Genomic DNA, 10891 nt, shown 5'->3' with positions numbered 1-10891 from the left:
ATCAAAGCCTGTTACATGTACTAATTAATTGTGTCTTCGTGAGGAACGGGCTCTGAAAAACCGTTCTTGAGAGCTGTTTGTTGATGGGGTGCGCTCAGATGCGGCACCCTGTTGGCGACAACAGTTCACAGCAATTTTACCTTGCTGATAGCTTACGCCTTTTTTCGTTTTCATGGTTTGCATGCTACTTGGTTTGTTAGAAATGCTTTAGCTCAATGATATCCGGCTGAGGAATTTGGTATACTTCAGGTTTTCTAGTTGCAGCTTCACATACCGTTGATTTTGTTCTTTGAGAGGAAGGGACTGTCCTATTTTCTCTTGCATGTCGAAACTGTTTCCTGAGGAGATATCAGATACATGACCTTCAAGGTTTTCAACTACTCGCAATTCTCAGACATCATTTTCTTTTTTGACATTATCGTTGGCAAATAAAGAAGTACATATCTAAAAAAACAAAATTAAATCCTAAATGCATGCTCTGGGGATTCAGATATGACCACAGTATCTCCTTTTCCATTATGTTTAAACCATTTCAGGTGCATATTGGTGTTATGTGTAGTCTTTTCATCATGTGTTAGATTTTCCTTGTACTTATTATTTCTGTTCCCATTTCTGTCCTCTTCGGATTTGTAAAAGGTCTTTGGAAGCCCTCCACTTCGTTGTTTGAGTAGTTTGTCTGCCTTGCATTAAGCTGCTCTCAATTATGTTACAGAAAATGGGTAGCATTGCCAGTGCTCTCTATTATGTTGACCACAGCCTGTGAAATCAATCTCCAGCATTAGTTCGCTACATCTAGCACTCCAAGCCATCTCAAGCACTCCCAATTCAACTCTCCAAAGCTCTCGTTAATGCAAAACTGCCAATATGCGTGCCACAAAAGTGTGATGAAGAAATTGTGGAGTCTTTGGTGGACGTCATCTTCTAAATGAACCCTCTAGTTACAACTTGCAACCTCTCCTAAATCGTCCCATTCCAAGCCCTTATAACCACAACCATTCGAATTATAACAAAAATAGGAATTAACAAGAAGATTGAGGGGAGTTCTTCCCAAATAAGCACATTTCACACCCATATAAGCACACTCCTTGGAGAACACACACACACACACGTATGTATGTATGTACGCACATACGTATAGATGTATAATGGTTTCAAGTAGAGGTTCGAACTTAAAACCTATCGAAAGAGGATGGATACTAATGCCCAGTTGATCTAGTTAATTGGCAAACGTATAATTATTAATAGCAATGAAATCTTGCTTAATTTTCCTACTCTCCTTCTTGCGTTCTTCAGCTGCAAAAGGAAATTGGTTCTTAGGAAACAAAAACTCCCTGTTTCAAGTTTATATGCCTGCCAAAAGTAAAGGAAATCCATGCACATCATCCTTGCTTATTAGTATGCAAATCTAAACTTGGTAGATGATCTCTTGACAAATAAATTTGGAGCATGTATAAACAATCCCACATTGATTTGAGAGCGGGGACATATGGGGTAAACATTTTTTTTTCAAGTACAACCCACTTTTTCAAGCATAAAAGGCGTTTTCCTGCACAATTGGCAAGAACTGTGTCCAATAAACCACTGACTAATACAAATTGGATGGAATATGTGACGGCACGGTGGCAAGCTACCAACCATTTCCCCCTTTTGGAAGTCCTGTTAATCATTTTACACAGGACGAGTGTTAATTAACACGATTATTAATCAAACTGGGGAGATTTTTTAAGCTGAAAAGCCAAAAACCTGAAGGCAGATTGAGCAGGTAGGTCCATTCCATAAGGTGTCCACTATGTTTTTGCCTGTAAATCTCTTATTTGGAATTTTCAGCATTGATTTTCCGTTTCTGCAAACTGTGCTGTGTGAACTAAGCCTTTCTATTCTTTCATTCAGGATGATTGAATCTGTTTCGACCTAAAGTTAAAAGACAAGGTCAGGGCATTAATTCAACACTTGAATCCATGAAGTGATTAGTGGAGCGAGGAGCAAGATCACTTACGAAATGAATGAAGAACCCAATTGCCCCATCATCAGAATCCCAAAGAGCAAATGATTTTCTAAAAACTTCCTTTAATTAATTAAAAGATTTTGGTGTCGTTGATTTTGAGCTGACCAGGGGATATGTTTTTCATGGAAAGCCGGAGATAATCTATAAATTACCCTTAAACACTCTTCATCAGATAGTACTACACCTCGGTTGACACTATCCATTTACTAGAACGTATAAAAACCAGTATTTGAAAAAGAAAGAAAGAAAGAACTTGACAGAATAAAACCAAGAAAGTTTGGCACTAATTAACCTAGTACAAATTCGAATGTCAAGATTGCACAGAATAGCTTGCAGGCAATTGAAGGAACCGTGGCAGAAACCCAAAATGCAGAAGCAGCAGCAGCACAACATGACGGGCACTTGCATGGGATCTTCATCTGTTGATGCGATGTATCATGTCAAAGTAACAAGTTCGAATCCAAATAGCTTTTCTGACGGAAAACAAATCTATCAGATTTGAAAGGGAGAAATAGCCTGCAAAGATAGAACACAAACATGCAATTTGATGAATAATTAACGTAAAAGAAGTGGCTTATAATACTTAGCCGCCGCCATGTAAAAGCACACAAAATCCATGTTGAAGAGTATATATTGTTTGAACATTGACGCAAGTGTTTCTACAGAGCACTCTAGTCAAGGTCATTCCATTGACGAATTCCCCTACTTCAGGGTAAAAGTCTCCTTTCACCAATCATGTACAAACTTGTGTGGTTTCTTTTTTCTTTTTCGAAGTAGATAAAAGATTCTCCAACTTGTGTGGTTTAATTTTAACACAGCTAGATTTTGCCAAGTCAAAAGTAAATATTTTTGCATTTTCTATACTCATTTGAAAGACTAATTTACGATCTCAATCTCCTAGTACCATGTTTAGCAGTTGGGACAATTTGACATGTTTTTGCATTAAATCTAAGATATTGGCTTGATCCAATTTATCATTAAATAAATGGTCTTCGGAATCTTCTTTCACGGATGTGCGTGGGGACTTAGCTATACATCTTATCACGTTGTGGATTGCATGGTCGGATTGAATTGTTGAGGAAGGCGTCTTCCACTCATGAGGCAGGCAATTGAGTCAAGCAATGGAGGAGACCAACGTAAACGTGTTAATTATCACAACATTAATTAATAAGTAATTGAGATAATTAGGTTGTGTTTATTTTCAGAAAATTGTGTTTTTGTTTATTTTAAAATGATTTTTTCATGAAAAATAAAAAAATATGTTTACTAGGTACAAGTTTTTAAAATTTGACAACACCAAAATAAATGACTACAAAATATTAGGCGGGTCAAATATGTTTGTTTTAAAAAAAATGTGTTTTTGTTTTCATATATAGTTTTCTCCTTAATTCTAAAATAAATTTTTGATGAAAAATTAAGGAAATATATTTACTAAATATACAATTTTTCAACATAGAAAATGAGGACCTTTTTTTAATTAAATTGAAAATATTAAAAGAAATGATCATAATTTTTTTTTTATTACGGAACCAATTAAATAAGGTATTATTTTATAATGAAGAGTTTATCTAAAAAAAACTTAGATGTTTTTCAATTTTTTTAAATTAAAAAATGCATGTTTTCAAGAAATATATATTTTTTAATTTATAGTCAGTCGTATAATACGTATTAATGCCATGACTTACCAAAAAAAAGAAGCATGCAATTGCAGTACTACCACCAGAATTCCAGGTAGCCACTTAATTTTAATGGTATATCCACACATCCACCTTAGTGCTTAATTTATAAGTACTTGCTCTATATTTTTACCCAAAATTAATTGATGAAAGAGTAATATTATAGTATCACATGGAACCGCGGGGGACTACAAAGAAAGTTCTAATTAGAGTATGAACTGTAAGGAAAAACAACTAGTAGGTCATTGGCAATCAAAAATATATTTATACAACAATGTTACCCGAGAAATTCCCCTACAAAGAAATGTTTTTAATTTGACACTTCTAATTTTTTTTTCTTGCTCCGTCCTCCATAGAACCATTAAAATCTTCATATAAATATAAGTAGTACTTATATATCTTTTTTTAATGGAAGAACAATCGTTTGTAATATATTGTAGATAATCCTCTCACCGGTTATGATAATTTGAGATTTTAGTCTATGATTGCTTCTTTTTCTTTTTCTTTTTCTTTTTCATGAAAAGGTTAATGGATTTTAACATATAAAATAGAGATAATGTATGCTTTCCCATTTTAAGAGATCGCTCCCAAACTTTCATGGAGACACCAAGTGAAATTTGTGAAGCCTCTTCTTGTCAAAATACATACAAGACGGTCCAAGGCGAAGAAACTCATCTTCAGAAAGTTCTCACCTGCCCGATGATAAAATGACAGAATGGCGACTCCACTGGGGACTTAGGGTTGAGCCAACTGCTTGTGTTTGCTTTTCATTTGCTCTTTCTTATTGCTATTTATTTTTGGGCATTTATTTTATTTGCATTATTTATTTTATGCAATATCTACTATGATTCTTTTCAATTTTCCATATTGCCATATGCATGCATATTTATTTATTTGTGTCTTCACACACTTCACGGTGAACCTAAAAAAAAAAAAAAGCTCTAGACCCGAGCTCGTCCTGTTTAAGATTAGAAAAGAAAGATTCAGGTGGCAAGTGTGACTTATGTCCACTGATGCTCATTTGGACTTTCGCTTGGATTGTAACTCACCCTATGCAACTAGTATTGTGGAGTTTTTCTCCCCTACTCATGTTGTATAAGGTTAAGAGGCCGATTACTTCACGAGTAATTCGGGCAATCTAAGAACCAAAAAATATCTTTAAGGATAGACTAAACTGAGCCAAACCTTATGAGCTAGATCCTATCAAGTAGGATATACCCATTAGGACACGAACAAATGTCAATGCATGAACATACATGTTCATATACATTTCATATGCTCATTAAATCTCCACCGATCCTTACAGGAAGTGTGAGATGGAAAAACCCATTACTATTGAGGAATTTTTGACCAGATCAGAATTGAGCCAACATGATGAAGGGGATTGTTTGCCATCAGAATTTGAGTCTCAATTACCAGCACATGTTAAATTAGATGACAGACCACTTGGTACAGGACAACTGCTAGACTGCTGGGAAAAGTTATCCTCTCATGATCAAATCACTTTCCAGAAACAATATGGGGATCTGTCACAATTACTGAAAATTAGGGTCCAACATGCTTGTTTTGAGGCCATGATAGGGTTTTGGGATCCAGAATATCGGTGCTTCACATTTGATACTGTGGATATGACTCCTACTATCAATTGCACTGTAAACATTTGATACTTTCATATATATTTTGAATTTTTAAACTTTTTTCTTAATTTTTTTGGATTTTTATAAATAATAATAGAAATAAAATAACATTCAAGAAAATCTTGGTGGATCCAAAATTGGGTTACAACAGTTGCCCCCTCTTTACAATGCTTACAGTGCAAAGGCATTGAAAAATTCATTTTCTTTTGACTTTGCATAGTAAGTTTTGTAAAGAAAAACGATGGAAGTGTTGAAAAATGCACAGATTTTCAATTGGTCTAATTCTTATGGGCGACCTGCCCAAGTGAAAAACATGAAAGTGTTTTCAATATTCATCTTGTGAAATACATGGAAGTGATTTCAGATTAATGTTGTGAAATACATGAAAGTGATTTCAAAATTGATTGATTTTTTTTTTTTTTGTGAAATACATGAAAGTGATTTCAACCTTAGTCTTGTGAAATACATGAAAGTGATTTCAAAAATTGATTTTTTTGGTGAAATACATGAAAGTGATTTCAACATTGGTCAAGCGGTCTAATTGTTCCTGGCGACCTGCCCGATGGTGAAAATGCGAGGAAACTCGCAAGTGGTCTAATTGTTCCAGGCGACCTGCCCAATGGTGAAAATGCGAGGGAACTCGCAAGTGGTCTAATTGTTCCAGGCGACCTGCCCGATAGTAAAATGCGAGGGAACTCGCAAGTGGTCTAATTGTTCCAGGCGACCTGCCCAATGATAAAATGCGAAGAAACTCATCTTTGGAAAGATTGGCCTGATTGGGTAAAGGGTTAGAATTCACATTCGGTGCATCATCAAAAGTTATCCATCCAGCTTTTATCAATTGCAGAAGCTTGTTTTTAAATGCATTACAGCTTTCAATGTTATGCCCAGCAATGCCAGCATGATACTCACATGTCAGATCCGGCTTATACCAATTTGGGTATGGAGGTTGCAGTGGGGTTAAGGGAACAGGAGCCACTTGCCCAATACTCAACAACTTTGAATACATTTCTCCCAAGGGAAGTGGTAATGGTGGCAATCGTTCTTGGGTTCTTTGAAAGTTCCTTCTTGGAGGATTAACAATTTGGTTACTTTGTTGGTCATTTGGTGGGTTTTGTTGGTTGGTAGGGAAAGGCTTAGTGAAGTTTACACTTGCAACTTGTTGGGTAGGTATTTGGAAGTTATAATGATGGTAATTTTTCTTCTTACCCTTATACACTCCTTCCACGTTGTTTACCTCAGAATCCTTCTTTTTCCCAATAAAGCCTTTCTTCTCAGTAGGCTCTACCATTCTCCCTATTCTTATTGCTTGTTCTATCCTCTCAGCGATAGTTACGGCATCATAGAAATGTTGAGCTGAACTACCCACTAGGTGTTCAAAGTAAGGAGATTTAAAAGTGTTGGAAAACAAAGTGACCATTTCTTTTTCTAACAAAGAGGGTTGCACATGAGATGCTTTTTCACGCCATCTCAAAGCGTATTCTCTTACAGTCTCTTTGTTGCCCTTCTCCATGACTAACAAGCTTGACCTGTCCGGGGCTACCTCCATGTTGAATTTATACTGCTCCACAAAAGCTTTTACCAAATCTTTCCACTTTTTGATCTTGGTATTATCTAGCCTTGTATACCAACTTAGTGCCGATCCAGAAAGACTGTCTTGAAAGAAATGGATGAGAAGTTTCTCATCATTCACTACTTCTGCCATCTTATTGCAATAAGATTTAAGATGTGTGGCTGGGCATTCAGTTCCAGTATACTTGATGAATTCTGGTACCCTAAATTCTTTGGGTACAACTACATTTGGAACTAAACACATCTCTGCAGCATGAACAGGATCATATAAGTCTGCCCCTTCGACTGCCCTCAATCTGTCTTCTAGAGCGGTCAACTTCTCATAATCAACTTGTTTAGAGAATTTCATCATATGTGGGTCATCAGCTGTCAAGTTTACAGTAACCGGCACTTGTGCTGGTGGAACATTGGTAGTGGACTGTTGTTCAAATAAAGAGGGATTTGCCCCTAAATTTTGAGATCTGAATACAAAAGGAGCTGCTGGCATAGATATAGATGGAGTTGCGACTGCTGGCTGAGTAGAGGTATTTTCTACGGACTTGGATGCTAGGGCCTGCTCGAGTAGACTTGTAAGTCGTGTAATATCATTTTTCATGCTCTCCAACTCCCTTTGGTAATGAGCCTCTAGATGTGCTCTTTCTTCGTTCTCCATTATTTTCCTTCGTAGTCGAGTGTAATGAATTTTATGGTCTTTTGGGGGACCTATATTTCAACCTGAGTGAATGCGAGAAAAATAAATGAAATGCACAAATGGAATGCAAAATGCCATATGACTTATGCATGCTTGTTATTTGTTTCAAATTTTCTTTTAACTTATGATTAGGAACAGACCAGATCAGATTCTCTTCAGAAAGTTCTCACTGAGGACTCCAAACCTACAGGGACTTGAACCGATTTAGGGGAGAAATTTGATGCCATAAATCAGAATCAAAATAAACATTTCTCATAACAAAAAGATGATGAAATTGCCTTTTATTAATTTACAAAATTAAAATCGCAACAAGTCAATCTTTCCAAAGCCTTGGACCGTCATATGCTGAGATCTCATTAATTCCATTTTATCAATCTGGTGATAAAATTTACCTGCCTTGGACCGTCATATGCCAAGATATCGCCATTCTGTCGATACACGACGTCGGGCGACGGCTCATGCTTTTTTTTTGTTTATTTTAACAAAAAGGTTTTTTTTCTCGATTGGGGGAAACAAAGATTTTATTGGAGTCGCCATCTAGTAATTTGAGGGAACTAGAAATCCCAAATTAGACACTGGTCCCAGAGATTCGGGTACGGGGTTAGTTATGATTAAGGGAAGGTAGACACCACCCTTAAAACATCCTTTCAATAGAAAGGTTACCCTTACTTGTGTGTTTTTTATTTGATTCAAATGCTATTATATTTTGGGCTTATTGGTAATTATTTTAAAATGATTAACGTCAGTCCCTAAAAATAGAAGACACGTTAAAAATGACATCAGTCCCTAAAAATTAGGAGACTTGTCTAAAATACTGACGTTTGTCCCTGAAAAGGAGAGTTACGTCTGGGTTACCAAAAGAAATAATGGATATAATCCATTATATTTTGGGTTTATTGGTAATTTGCCTTTTTTAAAATGATTAACGTCGGTCCCTAAAAATAGGAGACGCGTTAAAAATGACATCAGTCCCTAAAAATTAGGAGACTTGTCTAAAATATGATGTTTCAACCCTAAAAAGGAGAATTACGTCTGGATTACCAAAAGAAATAATGGAAATAACCCATATTTGATATTTACATTTTTGACATCGGTCCTTTTAAAAAAAAGAGACGTGTCGACAAATAATATTCGTTTATAAAAAAAAATTTTATTTTGATATTATTGAGAAATGGATATAACCATATTCGAGAATTGGGCTTTGGATCCACGAACAATAATATGATAAAATGGGTGTGGGAACCACGTTGTTTTTTATATTTTTTTGTTTTATTGTTTTTTTACATGCAAGAAAATTTATATACAAAATAAAAAAATGTTAGAAATCTCAAAAAATTTACCTGAGTATCACTGTATAGGTAAAAGACTGAAATACCCTCGAAATTCTCCGAAAATTACGAAAATGCCACTGGCGGCGCGTGTGACTCACGCGCGGCTACTGTTGGCGGCGGCGAAATTTCCCGGCGAGATTTTTGTCCAAACGACGGTCGATCCTGGTAGATCTGAGGACGAAGATTCTGATGGTGGTGGTATCGTCTGTCGTTGATGGCTGACGAAGGAGAATCGACGACTTGAAGCTTCGGTGGCCGCCGACAATCGCAGCCTTTTTCCGGCCAGATGAGGCGGATAAAACGCTGAAAACCACCGGGGTTTTTCTTTACAGCAAGGGATAAAACTTTCTGTGGTGGTGCGGAGGCAGGAGGCGGCCGGAAAGTGGAGATCGGATGAGAGAGAGAGTCGCCGGCGAGAGGAGAGAGAGACTCTAAGCTGTGCTATGGTGTGAACGCGCGCATGGTTCACCGGTGCATCTGAAGGCTGTGAACCGTTGGATCTCCTTTGAACTGATCTTGCGGCTGCGATTGGCTGGATCTGGAAGTTGATCGGACGGTCCGGATGAGAGGAGCCTTGATCTAGTGTGTCGCGGTGCACCGAACGCTCGGTACACCGGATGACGTGGCGCAACGGATCTAAAGGAGAATTGTTTTAAGGGCTGAGATTGATTTGGGTTTTAATTTGGTGTGGTAGGCTCTATTGTACCCTATTAAATCAACGGTTCAGATCTAAACACTCTAGATCTAACGGTTAGGATATATTTGGTATTTTTCAAATTGTTTTTTTTGAAAATCAATATCCTACTCGCATGAAGAAATAGTGAAAAAAACGTGAATAGTAAAGATTTTTTCTTTGTTCTTTTTCCCCTTTTCTTTTTTTTTCTTTCTTTCTTTCTCCCCCCTCTCTGTCGAACTATCACTAGCTATTTATAGCCAATGAAAATCTTCAAATATTATTTTTTAAATCACCGTTTGCTTTTGTTATTTGTTTAATCGCCGTTTGCTTTCGGCGCAACGCGTTGCGCCGTTTGACAATTTATTTTTTTTATTATTTTTTTTATTTTTTTTATTATGTATAATAATATATATTTATATAGGTAAAATTAAAAACTCTATTTAGTATTAGAAAAAACCTGATTCAACCACTAAAAATCCATTTTAATGACCGAAAATTATTTTAAACACTGGGAAAAAAAACTTTTGATGGGTATCAACCCATTGAACCGGGTTTTGGTCGAAAATGATGGTTTTTAACCCGAAATAGCTCGAAACTCATTTTTTACTCTGGTTGACATGGTTTGACCTGTACTGACCTGGTGGACTCGGTTTTGGTCAAAAATGACGGTTTTGACCCGAAAAGGCTCGAAACTCATTTTTTACCCTGGTCGACATGGTTTGACCCGTATTGACCCGGTAGACTCGGTTTTGACCAAAAATGACGGTTTTGACCCGAAACGGTCCGAAACTCATTTTTTACCCTGGTCGACATGGTTTGACCCGTATTGACCCGGTGGACTCGTTTTTGGTCAAAAATGACGGTTTTGACCCGAAACGGTCCGAAACTCATTTTTTACCGTGGTCGACATGGTTTGACCCGTATTGACCCGGTGGACTCGGTTTTGATGGAAAGATGCGGTTGACTCGAGAAAAGTATATTTTTGAAATAAAATAATAATAGATAATAATAATAGAAATAAAATAACATTCGAGAAAATCTTGGTGGATCCAAAATTGGGTTACAACAGTTGCCCCCTCTTTACAATGCTTACGGTGCAAAGGCATTGGAAAATTCATTTTCTTTTGACTTTGCATAGTAAGTTTTGTAAAGAAAAACGATGGAAGTGTTGAAAAATGCACAGATTTTCAGTTGGTCTAATTCTTATGGGCGACTTGCCCAAGTGAAAAACATGAAAGTGTTTTCAATATTGATCTTGTGAAATACATGAAAGTGATTTCAGATTAATGTTGTGAAATACATG

The 10891-nt window shown here is 36.7% G+C and overlaps 1 protein-coding gene across 1 annotated transcript; it reads right to left on the bottom strand.

Annotated features, from left to right (window-relative positions):
- Positions 1–6070: 6070 nt before the first annotated feature.
- Positions 6071–7542, bottom strand: LOC133692805 (uncharacterized). Its single transcript, XM_062113951.1, has 2 exons — positions 6189–7542; positions 6071–6090 (listed from the first exon to the last, which is right to left on the bottom strand). Exons 1-2 carry the CDS (start codon positions 7540–7542, stop codon positions 6071–6073), a joined length of 1374 nt encoding a protein of 457 aa, XP_061969935.1.
- Between the last annotated feature and the right edge of the window lie 3349 nt (positions 7543–10891).

The sequence above is a fragment of the Populus nigra genome, chromosome 4 (genome assembly GCF_951802175.1).
Source record: "Populus nigra chromosome 4, ddPopNigr1.1, whole genome shotgun sequence".
In the NCBI taxonomy this organism is placed as follows: domain Eukaryota; kingdom Viridiplantae; phylum Streptophyta; class Magnoliopsida; order Malpighiales; family Salicaceae; genus Populus; species Populus nigra.
This window is presented reverse-complemented; position numbering and strand designations above follow the sequence as displayed.